Raw genomic sequence first — 18,407 nt, forward strand, 5'->3', positions numbered from 1 at the left:
ACTTTCACTTCAATGTATGACGGCTTACATCATACAGTCTTTCGGTCCGGATGCGCGGATTTTTGTCACTCTAATAAAGGAAGATTGATCAAAAACAAATTAAATGAAAAGGACACTCCTTTACCACGGTAAAAAAAAAAAAAAAAAAAAAAAAAGACGTGTATTGGAATTGACTAGCCATCAAGGAAAAACTGGTGATCATTTTTTAATAAGCAACGAAAAAAAAAAACAAACTTAGAGAATCATTTCTTTCCCACTTTTTTTTCACATTATATCAGCAAGGTCAGTTGTGCTACTGCTACTTAAGAAAAAGGGTTCATCAATCCCCTGTTTCTTTATATCATTTCCCAAATAGGATCAGAAGGGGATTGCAAAGTCAAAAAGTTTAATCCCGTGTTACCATAAGCAATCATTCATTATCTGAAAGAAGTTCTTTATTCCTTGAAGATTAAAAGAACTTTATTCAGAATTGTAATACAAAAAAAAAAGGCTTTGGATTGTATTCTTCTTCTTACCTAAGTAACGATCAGAGCTTGAAAGGGTTTATCTCTACTTGTGCGAATGTTCCCAAGAAGATCGGGGAAACAAAAAATTTTACCCGTTTAAAATCCTTTTTTGGGTCCATCATCTTCCTTCGCCTCAGGGCGGTTATATAAAATAAAAAAAAAAAAAAAAAAGAACCAATCCTTCCTTTCTTTCCTTCTTTCCTTTTTTTTTTTTTCTTCTTCTTCTTTTATCTTCCTCTTGCCATTTTTAGGTCGATCATTCATCAACATCAGTAATATGGTATCACATCTCGATAGTAAAGGCAGCAGTTATACCACAAGTACCATCAGTAATGGAACATCCGAACATACGCTATCATCACATTCTTATATGGAGGATCCACTTGGTTTATCTCTTTTGAACGAACAGTTAATGGATGATTTAGCTATCATTGATGATTTATATGATATTTATGGTCAAGAATTAGATTGTCCCGGTAATTTTTTTTTTTTTAGAAAAAAAAAAAGATCATTAAATTTCTTCTCAATATAGACAAAGAATCAGTGGCTATGATAGCTAGAAATGTCGCCAACAAACATAAAGTTCTTCAAGACCTTTATCAATCTGAAATCGACTATATTCACGATTTGACACATTTCCAACAACATTATATTCATTTTATCTCACAATGGTTGGATGATCCTATTCATCATAAAATCGATAAACCATCAGCAAAGCCGCTTTTTGTTTATCAAGATTTGATTTCTATTCATCGCCAGTTTTTACGAAATTTGAATGAAAGGTAAAAAAAAAAAAAAAAAAAAAAAAAAAAAAAAAAAAAAAAAAAAAAAAAAAGATCCAGTGGTTTGTTTATGTGTTACTCTTTTTTTTTTATCACGTTAGACTGAAGATTTGGGGACCCACACAACTTGTTGCTAATCTGTTTGCCAATCTTGTAAGTCATCTATCAAAAATCACATGATATTCCCATTTCTTTATTGACATCGACATTTTTTTTATATATATTATGATGATGATGATGATTTTATAGCGTTCCATGCTTGATGTGTATCATATCTACTTTTCCAATTATTCCAATATCATGATGACTATTAGTAAATTATACTCTTTTACTCAATTCAACAAATCATTAGAGGTCCGCAAAATTTTTCTCACGGGATGAAAATGGAATGATAAACTAACTTTTTCTTTTTTGTCTTCTTTATAGAGTCATCATCATACTGGTACTACTGATCAACCTACTCATGATCTCTTATATTACTTACGTTTACCCATTTTCCGGATACAAGCCTATACTCAAGCACTCGGTCTTTTGTTACAGTTCAGCGATCCTTCACATATTGATTTTGAAGCCTTGACTTCAGTCTCACTTTCCTTCAAACATCTTATGTCTGAATTACAAGAAAGGTAAAAAAGTTCATGGTGATTCATTTCATATAAATCTCAATAATTTTTTTTTTAAAAAAAAATTAGAATGGTGGATGCTCAAACTCATTTTCAGGTACTGGAAGCTTATCGTACTATTAACAATTGTCCTGTACAAGTAACTCCAACGCGACGATTATTATTGAAATCCCGGATGATCAAAGTAGATTTGGATGATTTGACTTCAGTAGCCGATGTACGCACCTATATACTTTATAATGATCAACTTATTTTTTGCAAAAAGGATAATAGCAACAAAAAACAACAGCAACAAATGACATTACAATACAAAGGTGATGTGGATTTGATTCATTGTGATCTTCGTGTATTATCACCCGCAGTATGTGCCAAGATGGTAGAAGTGAAGCGTTCGGTATTATCTTCTTTCCGCTCCTCGAAAAAGACATCCGCGGATAACACAATCGTACCACCATCACCTGCATATGGTTTTGAACTCATCACTTCAGAAAACTCGATGGATATCATGCCTAACAACTCTCAAAACGCTTCTTCTGCTACTAGTGGTGCACCAACGAAACGTCGACATATCATTCGCACTCAATCATTGGAAGAACAAAAACTTTGGGTAGATACTTTGAAAAAGGTCATGCAACATATTAGATGGTTACAAGCAAACAACAATAATTAATTGCTGGACAACTTGGTTATTTTATTCATCATTCATTTCATTCATTCATTCATTCATTTATAATGGTAGTAGTAGTAGTAGTAGTAGTAGTAGTAGTAGTAGTAGTAGTAGTAGTAGTAGTAGTAGTAGTAGTAGTAGTAGTAGTAGTAGTAGTAGTAGTGTTAGTATTTATTATTTTGTACAGATTCCTTTTTTCCTTTTTTGTGATTTTTTTTCCTACTGTTATTTTTATACCCTACTTTCAGCCCCATTTTTTTTTTTTTTTTCACTTTAGATAATCTTTATTTGAAATAAAAATCATTATACTATCTATTATATACTTTGAAAAAAATTTTGTTATTTTGATGCGATCAGATCGATTTGGAAAACAGACGATCCGTCCCTCCCCATTGCTATCTGAGGTGATACAAAGTTAACAGTTGTGGAGTGGAAAACCAAAGATGGTAAAGGCTAACGTTGTCCCTCGGAAAATGATGGCTCCCCCAAGAGTCATTACCAACAAGAAAATAAGCTTCCTTCCATATCAGGCAACGGATCACTTATGCGGTGTTGTTTCATGTTTTTCCGTGCTTCGAGTTCAATCTTACAGTGCCTTGATATCTTCCGCTCTTTTTTTTTTTTTTTTTCTTGATGTCTCGATTGACTAGATGATAAAATATCATAAACTTAATTAAAATATAAAAACTCAAAAAAAAAACTGGAAATCATAAGTATGTATTACACAAGTTATAAAAACGTCCCTCTTTTGAGAATGTAAGAATCAATTATATTAAACATTTAAAAAAATAGTAACACAATGAACAAACCATATCTAATGTAACTTCTTTTTGTCAATATGTTTGTCATCCAAAACTTTAAATCATCTCCAGTAATGATGAAAGGAAATAAGGAATTTGAACCATACCAAAACAAAATAAAATAAAAGAGTATCCTAAGAAAACTATAATTCATTTTATTTTGCTTATCTAAGCTAAATACAATAAATAAAACAACTACTCTAATTCAAATAATGTTTCTTGATCAATCATCCACCTTGTTCGAATATCTTTTTCCATCATCAAGCTTGTCCAATCTAATAGATCTTGATTAGTCATCGTTCGATTGAAATGTTGTAATCCATATAAAAATAAATCTATGTTTGTCCAAGGAATAAAACAAAACAAAACAAAAATAAAATAGAATAAATTTCTCCATGTCATTCAATTTCTTTCCTTTTTTTCTCTCTCTGTTTTTACCTTTGGACCATGGACAAGCACGAACAGACCGATACAACAATGTTTTGGCCTTATCCATATTTCCCAATCGTAATTCATGTTCAATATAAAGCTTCCATAAAAGAATGGATGCTCTGGTCCTATAAATGAAACATCATACTGTCAGTTTTCCTTTTTTTTTTCCTCTATTGTAAACGGCCTTTTTTTTCCTTCTTTTACCTTGGATGTTCAACAGCTTCTTCAAAAATAGTTCTTATCAGATTAACATCATAAGGTTGCTGCCTATGTAAATGGACAAATGTATATCCCAACCACAGAATAATATTCGGATCCCTATTGTATCAAAACAAGAAGATATTAAAAGATGAATGCAACTAATCATCCATTTTTTTTTTTTTTTTTTTGGTCATCTCTCTCTTACCTTTCCAGATTTCTTGTAAAAAAGTCCTGTACTCGATTATATATCCATGTTCTTGATTCATTCCACATAAACAATCCCAAAAGTATCGTGTTATTAGGAAACAGCTCTAATCCACTGGAACATGCTTGCCGTAATAACCCTGGTCGATATCCATTTTCTTTTCTTTTCGTTGAATGTCGATGTAATAGTTCCACATAAGCTACCCATACCTTTTCACTGAAAAATCCACGTTCGATATGATGTTGCCGAAGATAGTCCAAAAGATCTTCGTACACTTGTACAGCTGAATCTATACTATCCACAAGATAAACAAATAATCCATAACAAACCAATGACTCATATGCCATTGCCGTTGTAGTTGCATTATCCGTTTCAGTCAAGTGCTGCCTAGTCATGTTACTCTCTTGTTTAAAGTACTATTGATATGAAATTGATGATGAGGACCCCTTATATTCGTCACATACTTATATCTTTCACATATCCTTTTGACACTTACCTCTTTTGCCTGGAGAAGACGTGATTTCGTAGGACGATCACTGTTCTCAACTAATAAATTATAATGAAAATAAAGAATTGAATATTCATAAAACTAGTTTCATTTTCGTTATTGATTTACCATATTGATCACCAGTTGCTAAAGAGAAAATGATATTCAATGCTTCTTCAGGTCGATTGTATTCCAATTCCATTTGTGCATACATTCGATACAGTAGTGGTATATTTCGACGTTCATTTGGAGAAAAATCTTTTGCTGCTGTAAGAGCCAATTGGTATACTTTGCGCGCCTAAAAATTTAACATTTGAAATATAAAGCCAATATTACATGATCATTAATGTATATCCTTTCTCTTTTATCATCCGAGTCACTAGACTTACTTCTTCCGGTCGATCATGGCTTTTTTCCATTTGAGCATAGGCATTCCATAATTTGATATTCGTTCGTTGATCGTTCAAAAGCCGTTTTGCCAATTTGCGTCCACTACACATATATGGATATATTGAAAAACGATGCATGAGTTTCATATTCTTTCTATATCCTATTCTTTTCTTTTTTGTTGTTGTCATTTACGCTTTATATCCATAACTAGATTCAAACGAGAGGTAACACATTGCGAGATGAGAATCATTTTTCTCTATATTCAGTAACTGTTCAAAAGCATATCTACAAAAAGAAATAATATCAGATTAATAAGCATACTATACATCAATCATACTTCGTACCTTGTAAACTTGATTTCTTCTTCGTTTGTCAAGTATTGCTTGCCAAGACAGTGGAACCATTGATCATGCCTTGCGAACAATTCTTCAACATTCACAGGATAAGAGACTGGCATGGAGAATGGAGTTTGCTGACTTTGTTGCTTTTCCTTCATAGGTACACCATCTACATAGCATATCTGATGTTGCTGTTTTTCGACAGACGGCCAGTACCCTTCAAGGTATAGATCATTGCGAGTAAAAGTATCCGTACTAAAATGAGTGTTGGTACCGACACCAGGTGGTGAATAAGGAAGACCAAGAAAAACGAAGATGCTATAAATAAGACTTTTTCGTGCTGCTTCAGTTGTAATGTTGAATAAGATATTTGTAACATCCTCTGATAATACCATCCGAAAGGGATCATCATCGATAGATATTTGTTCAGTATCTATAGAGTACAAAATAATTAGGCTCATACCGAATCAATCATACCTTTTTTTTTTTTTTTTTTTTTTTTTTTTTTTTTTTTTTTTTTTTTTTTTTTTTTTTTTTTTTTTTACCTTCCATTCGTCTAGGTAGTACATGCCTTTTTTCTTGTTGCTTTTCTTGCTGGAGCCAATCTTCAATGGTTTCGACTATTAAGACAATAGAAAAAAAAAGTTATACGAACGGTGTGAACTCCTTTAAGCTTTTTATCATTACTTACTATCATGTTGCATGTGGTCATTCTCAGAATGCTTAGGTGTTACAGTTGGTATTTCCTCCCCATCTAAATCCAAGAAAATAGAAGGAATTTCAATATATATATAAATATTCATTTCGTATGCTTCTACTTACTTTGCCTTTTTTCGTAATATATATGCCATCCTTTTGCTTCCTATGTAGACGAAAAATTAAAAAGAAAAGTGAGATGAAATCATTCTTTTTCTCTTCTTTTTTTTTTCTAGTTTACCGGTTCTCCAAATCTTGGTACTTCGCTATCCCAGAAATCGGCAAAATCAGCTATCATTCTTGAAAGTGATATTGATGAAGACATTTGATAAAACAACGGTTGGAATAGACAGAACTCTACCAGGGCTTGAATGGAAGCAAATGCTCTTTCTTGATATCCTATATTTATTAGTGAAATTGATGATAGTGAATATCCCATTATGTCCATGTATAACGCCTATTGAACCTTTTTTTTTTTTTTTTACCTGCTTGTTTCATAAAAAGACATAAACGCAATACTACATAAACCATCAAAGATTCGATATTTTCGAGTTCTACAAGATCGTAATCAGAAAATTAATAATTAATTGATTAGACAGTTACAACTTTCTCTATAGTCCCACCCACTATATGAATAATTCATATTATTACCTTCCAAATGATCTTGCTCGTTTTTGTTCTCTAGCTGGAGTTTCCTCGACACCATATGAAGAGTGTGTAAACAGTCTTCAAATACCTTGACACAATCATCGAATGAGTAACTTATAAAACTGGTTTGTCGTAGGTTGATATAATCTGCCCATAATCGAATAGAATTTGGATTTCGTGCAAGAGCCTTGTCCCATTTTTGTAATTTTGTCACCGTACTATAGAAATAATAATAATGATGATAATGGAAGACATAGAGGTAAGTTCAACAATAAAGAATGATCCCCATCTACTTACTCCCAAACATCTTCACCACATCGTAAATAAGCAAGCCATAAATCTTCATCTTCAGGATTGTGTTCCAGCGCCTGATCAAAAATACAGAGCTTGATGACATTCATCGAGTTTTTATTTGTCCTTGATTGGTTTTTCATTTCCATACCACGTCCACTTGCAATTTCATCCTGAAAGTCGATATATGCAAGCCAGTTCTTCACATTCGTTGGATCCTACAAAAGGAATTAAGTGAGCATATCAATAAATAATAATTGATTTGCTCTGTACCTGTGATAATTCATTGTTGTATTGCACTGTTTTGTTTCGCACGTAATTATCAAATGTTCCTATATCTTGGTTTATATCCTGTCTTGTCGTATCTGACTTCCCTTCAATAGTACGATAGTCTAATCCACTAGAAACAAATTGATGCGTCTCATCATCACGAGCTATACCATCCATTTCGTCCATATCAGCCATATCCACAAAATCAAATTGACTAGAAAATATATTGTCATCTACTTCGGTTTTCGGTCGAACTAACTGCCTACTCAGAAAGAATATATATATATATATATATATATATGCGAGATAAGTACCATACGAGATGTACGCAAGTTGAATTCCTACGAGTTGATATTGCTTTACCTATCACTTGGCCAATTCACATCACGTCCAATCCGAGGTAATAATTGTTTCTATACGCCCCCAAAAAGTAAAAATGAACAAAAGTGAGTTTCATGTTTCCTTCTAATACATACTTTGATGAATGATTTCTTACCGATGATTTTGTTTTTTGGATAATGTCGAGAGATTTTCCAGCTTTGGCACTTTCAGGGTCAATCACACTTGACTGCGACAGTCCAATCACTCTTCCCCCTTGATATTGAGAAGTATGTTTGTAAGTTAAAAGAAAGAATGGAAGATAATATTAATAACATTTCATCGAGGATCAAGAGTCACAGGCATTTTTTTGTTCTTTTTTGGTGAAATCACTTACGTCCAGAACGATGATAAATAGGAGTGGTATACAAATTGGGACCATATTTGAGAGTCTCAGGATCACCTCTTTTGTCAATGTAAAAAGCCAAACCAGATTCCAACTTGTCACTATTTTCAACGTATAAGGATAAGTATATGGAAATGCATATAAACACGTCTTTTTCAACTTACTACGGTGGTGGAGATGGTGAGCGTCTTGAAGATCTCTAAAAAAAAAAAAAAAGAAAAAAAGAAAAAAAAAAGAAAAGAAAAAAAAAAAGGAGAGAGAGAGAGAGGAAAAAATAATAAGCATTCAGTATTTATATCCAACAGTGAAACGTTTCTTACTTCTTTTGATCGCTTTCGTTTCCTAGGAGACTGAGATCGAGAACGCTGGGACTTGGATCGATGGTGACGAGATGGTGATGGGGATCGCGAACGTTTACGAGAATGACGTTGTTTTTGTCGTCGTCGATAAGAAGGTGATTGTGATCGATCGCGTCGAGGACTACTACTACTACGATTTTTTGTTTCTTTTTCTCGATGTGATGCCTGCTTCTTGTCAGTTTCATTCAAATCTAATCAACAAAATAAAAATAAAAAAAGGTAAATCGTTATGATATTTTTTTGTTAATAAAACTATTCTTTGTCGAATTACCTTCTAATTGTGGAGCACTTGCAAACGAAGGTGTTGGTATTTCTTTAAAGATATCAGGCGCGGTCTTGAATGAAGGCGGAGGAGGTATGCTTGGAGATCCCTATCGTATATAACGATTTTTTTTTTTTTTAAAAAAAAAAAAAAAGAGAACAATATGTTAGTGGTATAAAGTAAATTACTTAGTTTGAAGGCTTATTATGTATTTAGATAATCAATTGTATCTTTTCTAATTACCATGTTGTTGGAGAATATAATCAATGAATACAAGAATATGTTAAACGAAAAAAAAAAAAAAAAAAAAGGCAAGAATCAAGAATCGATTATCCTTTGTACAAAGAAATTGATTTCCATCTCCGAAGAGACGAGAGTAAAACGTTTGGATTGAAATAGTTTTATTTTTATTAAATGCAAAATATGTAAAATTATACAGTAAAAGATGATATGGATTATAATAGGGGTAATATATAAACTAGTAATAATCAATGTCGCTGGATTCTTCATATCCATATTCTAGTTATATATATATATATAAAATCAAATCTTAGTGTACATTCATCATATTCTTTCATTTGAATTGATTGGCTTACGTTCTTCATAATCTTCATCACTATCTTCTTCATCAGGGTAATCATTTTGATAAAAATCTTCAGCTATACAAATAAGGAATTAGTATAAGAAATTGTCTGTTTTGAAGGTTTTTACTATCTTACCATTGGAATCTTCATCTTCAATATCCCCAACTTCACTGTCAGTGTCATCGTTCAAGTATTCAGTGTCTTGATCGAACCATACCCTAAAAAAAAAAAAATTACATATATATATTTAAAATCGTTCTTTTTTCTCTCTAATATAATTTATACTTACAGAGAGCCAACGTTAGGTCCAGCAATACCAGTAGCAGTAAGATCAGTTGATTTATCACAGTAATACACATCATACACATAATCATCCTCTTCAGGTTCTTCTTCCGTCCTGTCATTCACTAAAAGAAGTCCTATCAGTTTTTTTTTCAGTTATTACTGTTTTTCACTTACAAGTGAGGTATTCCTTCACCATTGGAATAAAATTGCACATAATATCATCGGGGTTTTCTTCTTCATCATCTACGAATAATCTAGTAACAATAATAAAATAAATAATTAATAGATGAAAACAAATTATCTATTTCAATATAATCTCTTTTCTAAATGTTCATACTTTGGTCCAGGTTCACGTTTTTCATCTTTCACAGCTTCATACATTTGGAATAAATCTTCGGCTGCTTTTTCTGATGAGCTTTGAACACTGTAAAAAAAGAATATAAAATCAAAAGGATGAATACATCTCAGGAGGGATGTTGTATACATACACAGGTGGTATATTCTTGTCTGATTTTGATCTATTCTGATTAATCACTCGGTATCTGGCTTGCTTTGCGTTGTTCTAAAAAAGAATGAAAAAAAATATGATATGTAAGAATACAAAGAAATATATATATATATATATATATGTTGAGTACATACTTGTAAAGTTTGTGTTTTCTTATCGCGTTTTGCTTCAATGTCTTCAGTGTTTACATTTTGTTGATTTCCAAGGAATGAACGTCGACTAATACGTTCCTACAAAAAAATACACAACAGATAAATCAGTTTTATTCATTAATGATTATAATAATTAAAAATAGGTATACCTTCAGTTTCTTTGCTTCCTTGATATTCTTAAAACTATCTTCTTCTACAGTCTCAGCCAAACGAAAGATCCTAGGTAAAGCCATTGCAGATACTAATATTTGAGGCAGAGTAAAAGTTAGTTGTTTTTTTTTTTTTTTTTTTGTGATTGTTACTTTTACCTTTAAGAGTTGAATTGTTTGTCAAACTATTCTTTCGTAAACGTTTATCATTCTTGACATCAGGTAAGTCTTGATGTTGTACCACTATGGAGATTAATCGTATAAAAAGTATAAGAGAAAGAAGTATAGATAATAATTTACTTACGCAAAGCATCCAAGGGTTCTTCAGTCCTTTTACGTTTGATTCTTAACAATAATTGAGGAGCTTCCTTTTGTTGATCCATCACTTTTTAATAGTATATGAAAGAAAAAGAAAAAGGGAGGCAGCTTTTACATTTCAAATAACATATTCGAAGCGGAGTATCAATCGAGGCAGTCCAGTCAAGTATTTTGAACAAATTTTCGCACTTTTTTTTTCATTTTTTTCCTCGCACTCTCTCTTATTTTCTTTCTATTTTTTTGCTTCTCTTTATTATAGTTATACCCTGTTGTTTTTTATATGACAGACCGTTCTCAATCGCTTTTATCCTTCCCTGATGTTCATAAATCGTCCATGTCTCGCGGTACCAACAGCAATCGAACAAACCTCCAGACATCGACTTTTGACGAAAGGTTAGACACATAAATAATAATAATAATAATAATAATAATAATAGTATTAATAATATTAATAATAATAATAATAATACATTAATGGTATTCGTTTTATAATTATTGTAAAATATATTGAAACTAACCAAACTTTTATTATTTTTGACGTTTGATGATAACTTTTATAGTTCTTCAGTTGAATGTGCACCGGAATCACCTACACTTCCTCCCGATATGACTCAAGATGAAGGTTTTACCGACATTGCTAATGGAGACGAGTTGAAACTAGGACAACCTGAAACTACTCAGACATATGTAGCATCATCACCATCTTCAAAACATAGTCATATTCGCAGTAATCACAACTTTACAAACACAGGCTTATCAGTCAACTCGGATAGTACAATTTCTGGACAAACTACTTGTAAGTTTGGTGAATAAAATGTAGAAAGGATAAAAAGTCTTTTTATATACTGGACATTTGATAACTAGATATATATATTTATATATGTATACTCATTATACCTCTTTTTTTTTCCGTCAAATTTTAATGTTTTTTTTTTTTTCTAAAAAAAAAATATGATTTTATTAGCTATAGCCAGTCAAAATGTATCACCACTAACAAGCGGATCTTCGGGACATGATCGTAATAGATCAGGATCAGCATCACAAGCATCATCAAAAAGACGTCCTAGTCATACTAACCTTCGTCATACATCATCATCCACAGCCTTACAACAACAACAACAACAGCAACAACAGCAACAACAACAGCAACAACATCATCATCATGGTGTACGATCCAGTCGACGACAGTTACATTTATCAGATCATATGGCAGCTGCGATAGAACTTAGTACTAGTCCAAATGTACCTCCTGCTCCTGCTGCTGGAATGTATTGGTCAAGAGCTATATCTTTTGGTCGTGGTCCTTCTCGTCCTTTACGAGCTCATACTTCTAATTTGATTGGTGAACATTTATATGTATTCGGTGGTTGTGATATTAAGGCTTGTTTTAATACATTATATATTCTGGATATGGGTAAGTATGATATTGATGTGAAATAGGATAATTTTTTGATAATTTATTTTATTTTTATCAAAATTAAATAGATACATTGACATGGTCTAAACCAAGGACTACTGGCGATATTCCTCCACCTTGTCGTGCACATTCTTGTACAACTGTAGAACATGATGTGGGTAATGGAAGACGTGTCCCATTTCTTTATGTTTTTGGTGGTGGTGATGGACCCAATTATTTTAACAATCTTTATGTGTTGAATACTGGTAAATAAAAAAAAAAAAAAGAAAGAAAGAATAGGGAAATTTATTTATTTATTTTTTGGATAGAAACATTTACTTGGACAAAACCAAACACTGAAGGTATACCACCTTCTCCTCGACGAGCTCATACTACATGTTCATGGAATAGCAATATCATTGTTGTTGGTGGTGGAGATGGTGCTCGTGCTTTGGCTGATGTACATTGTTTAGATTTGGCAGACCCAAGTCGTCCGGTATGGTCACAAATGGAACCTTCGGGTACGGCTCCTATTGCAAGAGGATATCATACAAGTAATTTGGTCAAGGATAAATTGATCGTTTTTGGAGGTAGTGATGGTCATGAATGTTTTAGTGATGTATTTGTATTGGATCTAGGTAAAATATTATTATTATTATTTATGATTTATTATTAATCTATTATATTTATGTTAGTGGCAAATAAATGGAGTCAAGTAGATGTAGATCGTGCAATACCTAGATTAGCTCATACTGCAACACAAATTGGATCTTATATATTTGTCATTGGTGGACATGATGGCAATAGATATTCAAATGATGTTTTATTATTGAATCTTGGTAAATTTATTTTTTTTTTTTTCATTTAATATTAGATTTGTTTGACTGACTATATATATATATATTTATTAGTAACAATGAGTTGGGAATCAAGAAAGATTTATGGTGGTGCACCATCACCTCGTGGTTATCATACAGCAGTTTTACATGATTCTAGATTATATATATTGGGAGGTTATGATGGAAAGAATGTATTTGAAGATATTTATCTTTTAGAATTATCTTCTTCTGCTTATTTATCTCAAATCACTAATTTTGATATTGATGTTTGAATATTTTAAAAATATTCTTACTACTTTTTAGACAATATAGATTCCTCTTTTTTTTTTTTTTTTTTCTTTTAATGTAGTATATATTTTTTTTTTATTTCTTCCTTCTTTCAATATAATAATAATAATAAAAAATAATATTCTTATAATCATTATTCAAAATCCCCATTAAGCGGTATCCAAAAATGGAAAGACCTAGTTTCAGTTCAGTTCAATCTTTTTTTTTTCCTTGGCTTCTTTTTTTTTTTTTTCTCTTTCTCTTTCTTTTCCTTTTTATATATATATATATATTTAGGTTTTTGAATCTCTCTCTCTTTTTTTTTTATTTTTTATATTTATTTCTATATTATCTTATCAACACATACTCACAATATATTAACATGAGTGGTAAAGGTGTTGTACGTAGTATGTAAGTGCACAGATTGAAATAATTCCAATATATTAAAGTAGACTAATATATATCATCTAACTTTTTATTATATAGTAAAAACTATGCAAAAGGGTTTTCAGATGTCCAAATCAAAGTACGAGAAGCTACTTCCAATGATGCCTGGGGTCCAAGTGGTACTTTGATGAACGAAATTGCTCAAGCAACTTATAATCAGTAAGTAAAAATAATATACATCTGTGCTACCTTTCTTTGCGGAACATCCACGGAAAAAAAAAAAGAAACTTATATACAACAAACTAGTTTATTATTTTTATTCATTAATGGTATCATATTTCCTTTTTCTTCTTTTTTTCTTTTTTTAGACAAGACTTTGTGGAGGTCATGGATATGGTGGATAGACGATTGAACGACAAAGGGAAAAACTGGCGTCATGTATTCAAGGTACAAATTAATTCGCATACATAGTAAATAGTAAATAGTAATGGCATATTCACTATTTTTTTTTTTTACTAGGCATTACTTTTACTAGACTATTGTATTCATGTTGGTTCTGAAAATGTCGTTTTATATGCCAAAGAAAATCTCTACGTAGTGAAAACATTGAAAGAATTTCAACATATTGATGATAGTGGAAAAGATGTGGGATCTAATGGTAATATAATCTTTATTATATGAATTACTTTATCATACTTATCCAATTTTTTTTTTTTTACTTAGTCCGACAAAAAGCAAAAGATATCACAAGTTTATTACTAGATGACGCAAGACTCAAGGAAGAACGTCATAAACGAACACAAATGCGAGACCGTATGTCTGCAGTAGGTGATTACATGAACGAAACTATTTTGGACGGTCGACATGCAAATGGTGAAAATATGTATGAAAGACCTGGTTATTTGGATGAAGATGGCGATTTAAGAAAAGCTATTGAAGAAAGTAAACGACTGGCACAAGAAGAAGCGAAAAAACGAAATCAAGGGTAAGATAATAGAGGGAAAGTAAAGAAAATTAGAAAATATATTCATTTTTTTTTTTTTGATAATATAGTGATGAAGATTTGGCAAAAGCTTTACAACTTAGTGAACAAGAAGCAAAGGAAAAGGAACAAAAACAACGTGCTAAATTGGAACGAGAAAATGAACAAAATTTATTTAGTATTGGCAATGATACTCAAGGGTAATAACTTGATTCATTATGATATGTGGGATTAATTTTATTCTTTTTTTTTTTTTTTTAAAAAAAAAAATAGTTTCCAAGGATTTCCTCAAAATCAAATCTTTTCTTCTTCAGCTAATCCATATACTCAACAACAACAACAACAACAATGGCCTCAAAATACTGGTATGACTGGATATTCATTTACTGATCCAATCACTGCTCAACAACCAATGTTCAATCAACAATCTGCTTTTGGTAACCCATATCAACAACAACAACAACAACAACAAGGATTCCCTCAAACCCTTCAAGCACAGATGACTGGTATGCCTCAATCACTTCAAGCACAAATGACTGGTATGCCTCAACTACAACAACAGCAACCTCAATATACAGGAATGGCGCCTTTTCAGACGAATCAATTCATGGCTCAACCACAACAAACTCAATTTACCGGTATGCCTGCTTTTCAAACAAGTTCTATGACAGGTACCAATCCTTTTGGACAGCAATCTCAAAGTCCATTACAACAGCCAAGTATACAACCTCAGCAAACGGGCTTTTCCAATGCAACTCCCAATTTTGGTCAATCTAGTACAACTTCATTTGGCACACCCACATCACAATCTGTTAATCAACAATTAACTACTAGTAGTCCTACTATATCTAAACCAGAAGATCCTCGATATGCCAAATTGAACTCATTGCTTGGAAATAGAGAGTAAGTGATGATTGGTTTGAAGATTTTTAGTATACTTATCAACAACTTCATTTATTAACTGTTAGAGATGGAATGGATACATTTGGTAATACTGGTAATCTTCGAATTCCTTTGTAAGTATGACCGAATAATAATAGAAAAGAAATGGATGGATTATATTATATTTTTCCTTTTATAGTGGTACAGGGTATGCAAGTACTCTCCGACCGGAAATCAAACAAACTGGAAATACCAATGGAAACAATAACAATAATAATAATAATAATGACACTTCCTCCTCTTCTTCCTTTTCTCAATCCTTTGGTCAACAACCTAGTCGCAATCCTTTCGGTACAGGAAACACGTCAACAGCTGCTACTACGAATAATAATAATAAAAGTTTGCTAGAAATGATGGCCGAACAAAAAATACAACAACAGAATCAACAATTGCAACCTCAAATCACAGGATTCCAACAACCTCAAGTCACAGGATTCAACAATGGTTTCCAGCAACAACAACCTGCTTTTGGTCAACAACAACAAAGTGGCCCTTTCTTTTAGAAATAGATGAATGATGGTTGATTATTTTTTGATCTTTCTTACTATTGATTGTCTGATGATGATCTTTTTTTTTTTTTGTTACTTGTAGTATATTATATAAAAACTCTTTATTCTTATTTTTTTATTTTCTTACAAAACTGTCTATGATGCATTACTACTATGTTTGTATATGTGAGTTTTTCCGAATACGGACAGGTTATGCCTGGGAAATGATGATAATAGCCATTCCTTTTTTTTTTTTTTTTTTTGAAGTCAAAAGATCAAAATTTCCATAAAAGGCAGTGTAATGTCTCTTTGTCAAATTGATGATGATTCAGCTTTAGTAGTGTACTGTAGTTTTATCCAAATGATGATGACAATTACTTCATACAATTTTTCACATTGTCCTTTTCAAGTTCCTTCCTTATCATAACATTCTCTCTTTTTTTTTTGGGTAGTAGTAATAAGGATGATAGTTTTATTGAGTGGATTGTATAGAATAGAGTGTAAGAAAAAAAACAATACATAGAATGAAGATAAAAAAAAGGGAGGAGAAAATGTTGAATGCATGGTAAACTAATAATAACAATGAATAATAATAAAAAAAAATGTGATGATGGATGTAAAATAATCTAAATACAGTTCATTATTTTTTCTTTTGCATGATTTGCTTATATTGAGCTTTTTTCCTTTCGGTGGCATCAAAGGTCTTGTAAGATCTTCTTTCATATACCTTGAGGGCATATTTTCTCTTGGGTGTCTTGAAGGGTGATCTTGGTTCAATGATATTTCGTTGTTGAAGACTGACAAATCGATCCTTGAAAATACTACCTTCAGGCTATATATATAAAAAAAAAATCAATATATCTATCCTAATTTTTTTTTTATGACTTGACTTACCTTGAGTTGACGTAACGTTTCACTTAGTTCATCTTCCAATTGAACTTCCATACTCATATCTTGCACATGGAATTGACCAATACGATTCATTCCTTCTCGTTCCTTTCTTTCTTTGGTTTCAACACGGTTCTTGGCCAACTTGTCAATAAGCTTGGTACGTTCTTCCAATTCTTTTTGAGTGATTTCTAATCGTTCGATTTCTTGCCGGACCTTCTTTTCTTGTTGTTTCAAATCGTAAACTCGTTGAGCTGCCTTGGTGCGAGCTTCCTTGTGTCGTTGTGATGTTGTCTTGCGTTCAACCTTCTTTTTTTTCTTGTTTTCGACTATATCTTCTTCTGTATCACTTGTTTTATCTTCTTCTTCTTCATTCCCGTCTTCCAAGTGTTGTAATTCATGAGGAAGTTCTTCCAATTCCTTACGATACGATAAGATTTGATCCAATTTCTTTTCTTCCTTATACTTGGCGATTTCCACATCCGCGGCCTTTTTTAATAATGCTTTATGATCTTCTTCAGTAGGGTTGTAAGATGCACCTGCATGAGGAACCGTAACAGCTGGTTTGTGTTGCATCACTTTAGGTATCCTGGCCATTGTTACTGGTGCCTAAATACAAAATGAATGATAAGTATGAATTCATTCTCTTTTCTTTTTCCTTTAAATGTTTTTTTTACCTTGACTTTGCTAGGTTTTGTAGGTTCAAGATAATCATTGTTGTCCATAGTTATTTTGTCGGTTTCTATTCACATGGTATAAATTAGTAAAAAACATACCACCATATATATATATATATATAAATATATAAATATTTACCTTCTTCATCATTCCACATATCATATGATACTTTAGCCTTCTTTTTGGTCTTTGGTTTGGGTGCTTCTTTGAGTTTTCGTTTAGCAAGTTGGTTGACCTTCTTTTCTTGATGTTTAGATAGTTCACCATATACAGGTTCAGAGAGATTATGGACATGACGACCTCCAAGAGCAGGTACAGCGGATCGTTGAGCCAAGATTTGATCCACACGTAAGGGTTTGCTAGTTGATCTGATCATATCCTTCACTATAAAAAGATAAGTTAACTAACATTCATAAAAACCTTTTTATTTTTCCTTTTATATCATACCTTTTTCATCACCACCCAAATCAATAGTAAAGTGTTCTTCTTCAGGCAAGTCATCGATCGTACCACTAAGATAAAAAAAAAAGTAAGTATGCAATAGAATCTTTCCTTTATCTTTTTATTTTACCGCACACGTTCTTCAGATCGAAGTGATTCAAGACCACTTTCTAATTCTTCAACATCAACATTTTTGCGCCATGCTTTTTTGCCTTTACGACTAGGTTGTGATTTCTTGGGTTTTTCCGTTGTTGGTGTTGTTTCTAATACATCTTCAGGTTTTCCTGACATTGTTAATAATAATAATAATAAAAAAACAAGGATATCGATAAAAAAGAAGGACTAAAAAAAAAAAAAGGAAAGTGAAAAAAAAGGGAAAGTCGGGTCGTCAAAAAAAATCAAAAGCCACCCACCCACTTCAA

At 32.0% G+C, this 18,407-nt stretch overlaps 6 protein-coding genes across 6 annotated transcripts; 3 read left to right on the forward strand and 3 right to left on the reverse strand.

Annotated features, from left to right (window-relative positions):
• The first annotated feature begins 708 nt into the window (after positions 1-708).
• BX664DRAFT_331111 (Dbl homology domain-containing protein) lies at positions 709-2,735 on the forward strand. Its single transcript, XM_051545077.1, has 6 exons — positions 709-982; positions 1,039-1,288; positions 1,390-1,441; positions 1,538-1,642; positions 1,715-1,914; positions 1,981-2,735. The coding sequence occupies exons 1-6, from the start codon at positions 784-786 to the stop codon at positions 2,579-2,581; spliced, it is 1,407 nt and encodes a 468-aa protein (XP_051399526.1). The 5' UTR covers positions 709-783; the 3' UTR covers positions 2,582-2,735.
• A 780-nt stretch (positions 2,736-3,515) lies between these two features.
• Positions 3,516-8,971, reverse strand: BX664DRAFT_358344 (NRDE-2, necessary for RNA interference-domain-containing protein). Its single transcript, XM_051548030.1, has 24 exons — positions 8,925-8,971; positions 8,691-8,790; positions 8,381-8,610; positions 8,225-8,259; positions 8,052-8,161; positions 7,833-7,930; positions 7,700-7,749; positions 7,340-7,598; positions 7,073-7,284; positions 6,779-6,993; positions 6,613-6,681; positions 6,369-6,526; positions 6,254-6,293; positions 6,123-6,185; positions 5,977-6,051; positions 5,438-5,864; positions 5,286-5,378; positions 5,093-5,195; positions 4,833-5,001; positions 4,713-4,762; positions 4,217-4,632; positions 4,015-4,128; positions 3,817-3,935; positions 3,516-3,713 (listed from the first exon to the last, which is right to left on the reverse strand). Exons 1-24 carry the CDS (start codon positions 8,925-8,927, stop codon positions 3,574-3,576), a joined length of 3,348 nt encoding a protein of 1,115 aa, XP_051399527.1. The 5' UTR covers positions 8,928-8,971; the 3' UTR covers positions 3,516-3,573.
• Positions 8,972-9,065: 94 nt separating this feature from the next.
• BX664DRAFT_331121 (uncharacterized protein) lies at positions 9,066-10,891 on the reverse strand. Its single transcript, XM_051545078.1, has 11 exons — positions 10,664-10,891; positions 10,519-10,602; positions 10,360-10,451; positions 10,193-10,288; positions 10,039-10,112; positions 9,888-9,974; positions 9,725-9,804; positions 9,555-9,672; positions 9,401-9,483; positions 9,278-9,340; positions 9,066-9,200 (listed from the first exon to the last, which is right to left on the reverse strand). The coding sequence occupies exons 1-11, from the start codon at positions 10,740-10,742 to the stop codon at positions 9,160-9,162; spliced, it is 897 nt and encodes a 298-aa protein (XP_051399528.1). The 5' UTR covers positions 10,743-10,891; the 3' UTR covers positions 9,066-9,159.
• A 992-nt stretch (positions 10,892-11,883) lies between these two features.
• BX664DRAFT_365166 (uncharacterized protein) lies at positions 11,884-13,184 on the forward strand (the record flags this gene model as incomplete). The annotated part of the gene is made up of 5 exons (XM_051548453.1): positions 11,884-12,091; positions 12,163-12,339; positions 12,361-12,711; positions 12,769-12,912; positions 12,985-13,184. The coding sequence occupies 5 exons, from the start codon at positions 11,884-11,886 to the stop codon at positions 13,182-13,184; spliced, it is 1,080 nt and encodes a 359-aa protein (XP_051399529.1).
• Positions 13,185-13,456: 272 nt separating this feature from the next.
• Positions 13,457-16,241, forward strand: BX664DRAFT_385306 (uncharacterized protein). Its single transcript, XM_051549243.1, has 9 exons — positions 13,457-13,590; positions 13,666-13,785; positions 13,935-14,013; positions 14,086-14,224; positions 14,290-14,551; positions 14,620-14,748; positions 14,822-15,451; positions 15,517-15,564; positions 15,630-16,241. Exons 1-9 carry the CDS (start codon positions 13,562-13,564, stop codon positions 15,991-15,993), a joined length of 1,800 nt encoding a protein of 599 aa, XP_051399530.1. The 5' UTR covers positions 13,457-13,561; the 3' UTR covers positions 15,994-16,241.
• Positions 16,242-16,385: 144 nt separating this feature from the next.
• On the reverse strand, positions 16,386-18,329 carry BX664DRAFT_358347 (ribosome biogenesis protein Nop53/GLTSCR2). Its single transcript, XM_051548031.1, has 6 exons — positions 18,116-18,329; positions 17,992-18,056; positions 17,683-17,928; positions 17,544-17,608; positions 16,873-17,475; positions 16,386-16,810 (listed from the first exon to the last, which is right to left on the reverse strand). The coding sequence occupies exons 1-6, from the start codon at positions 18,274-18,276 to the stop codon at positions 16,619-16,621; spliced, it is 1,332 nt and encodes a 443-aa protein (XP_051399531.1). The 5' UTR covers positions 18,277-18,329; the 3' UTR covers positions 16,386-16,618.
• Positions 18,330-18,407: the final 78 nt, after the last annotated feature.

Source organism: Halteromyces radiatus (assembly GCF_025201355.1).
Source record: "Halteromyces radiatus strain CBS 162.75 chromosome Unknown BX664scaffold_4, whole genome shotgun sequence".
In the NCBI taxonomy this organism is placed as follows: Eukaryota; Fungi; Mucoromycota; class Mucoromycetes; order Mucorales; family Cunninghamellaceae; genus Halteromyces; species Halteromyces radiatus.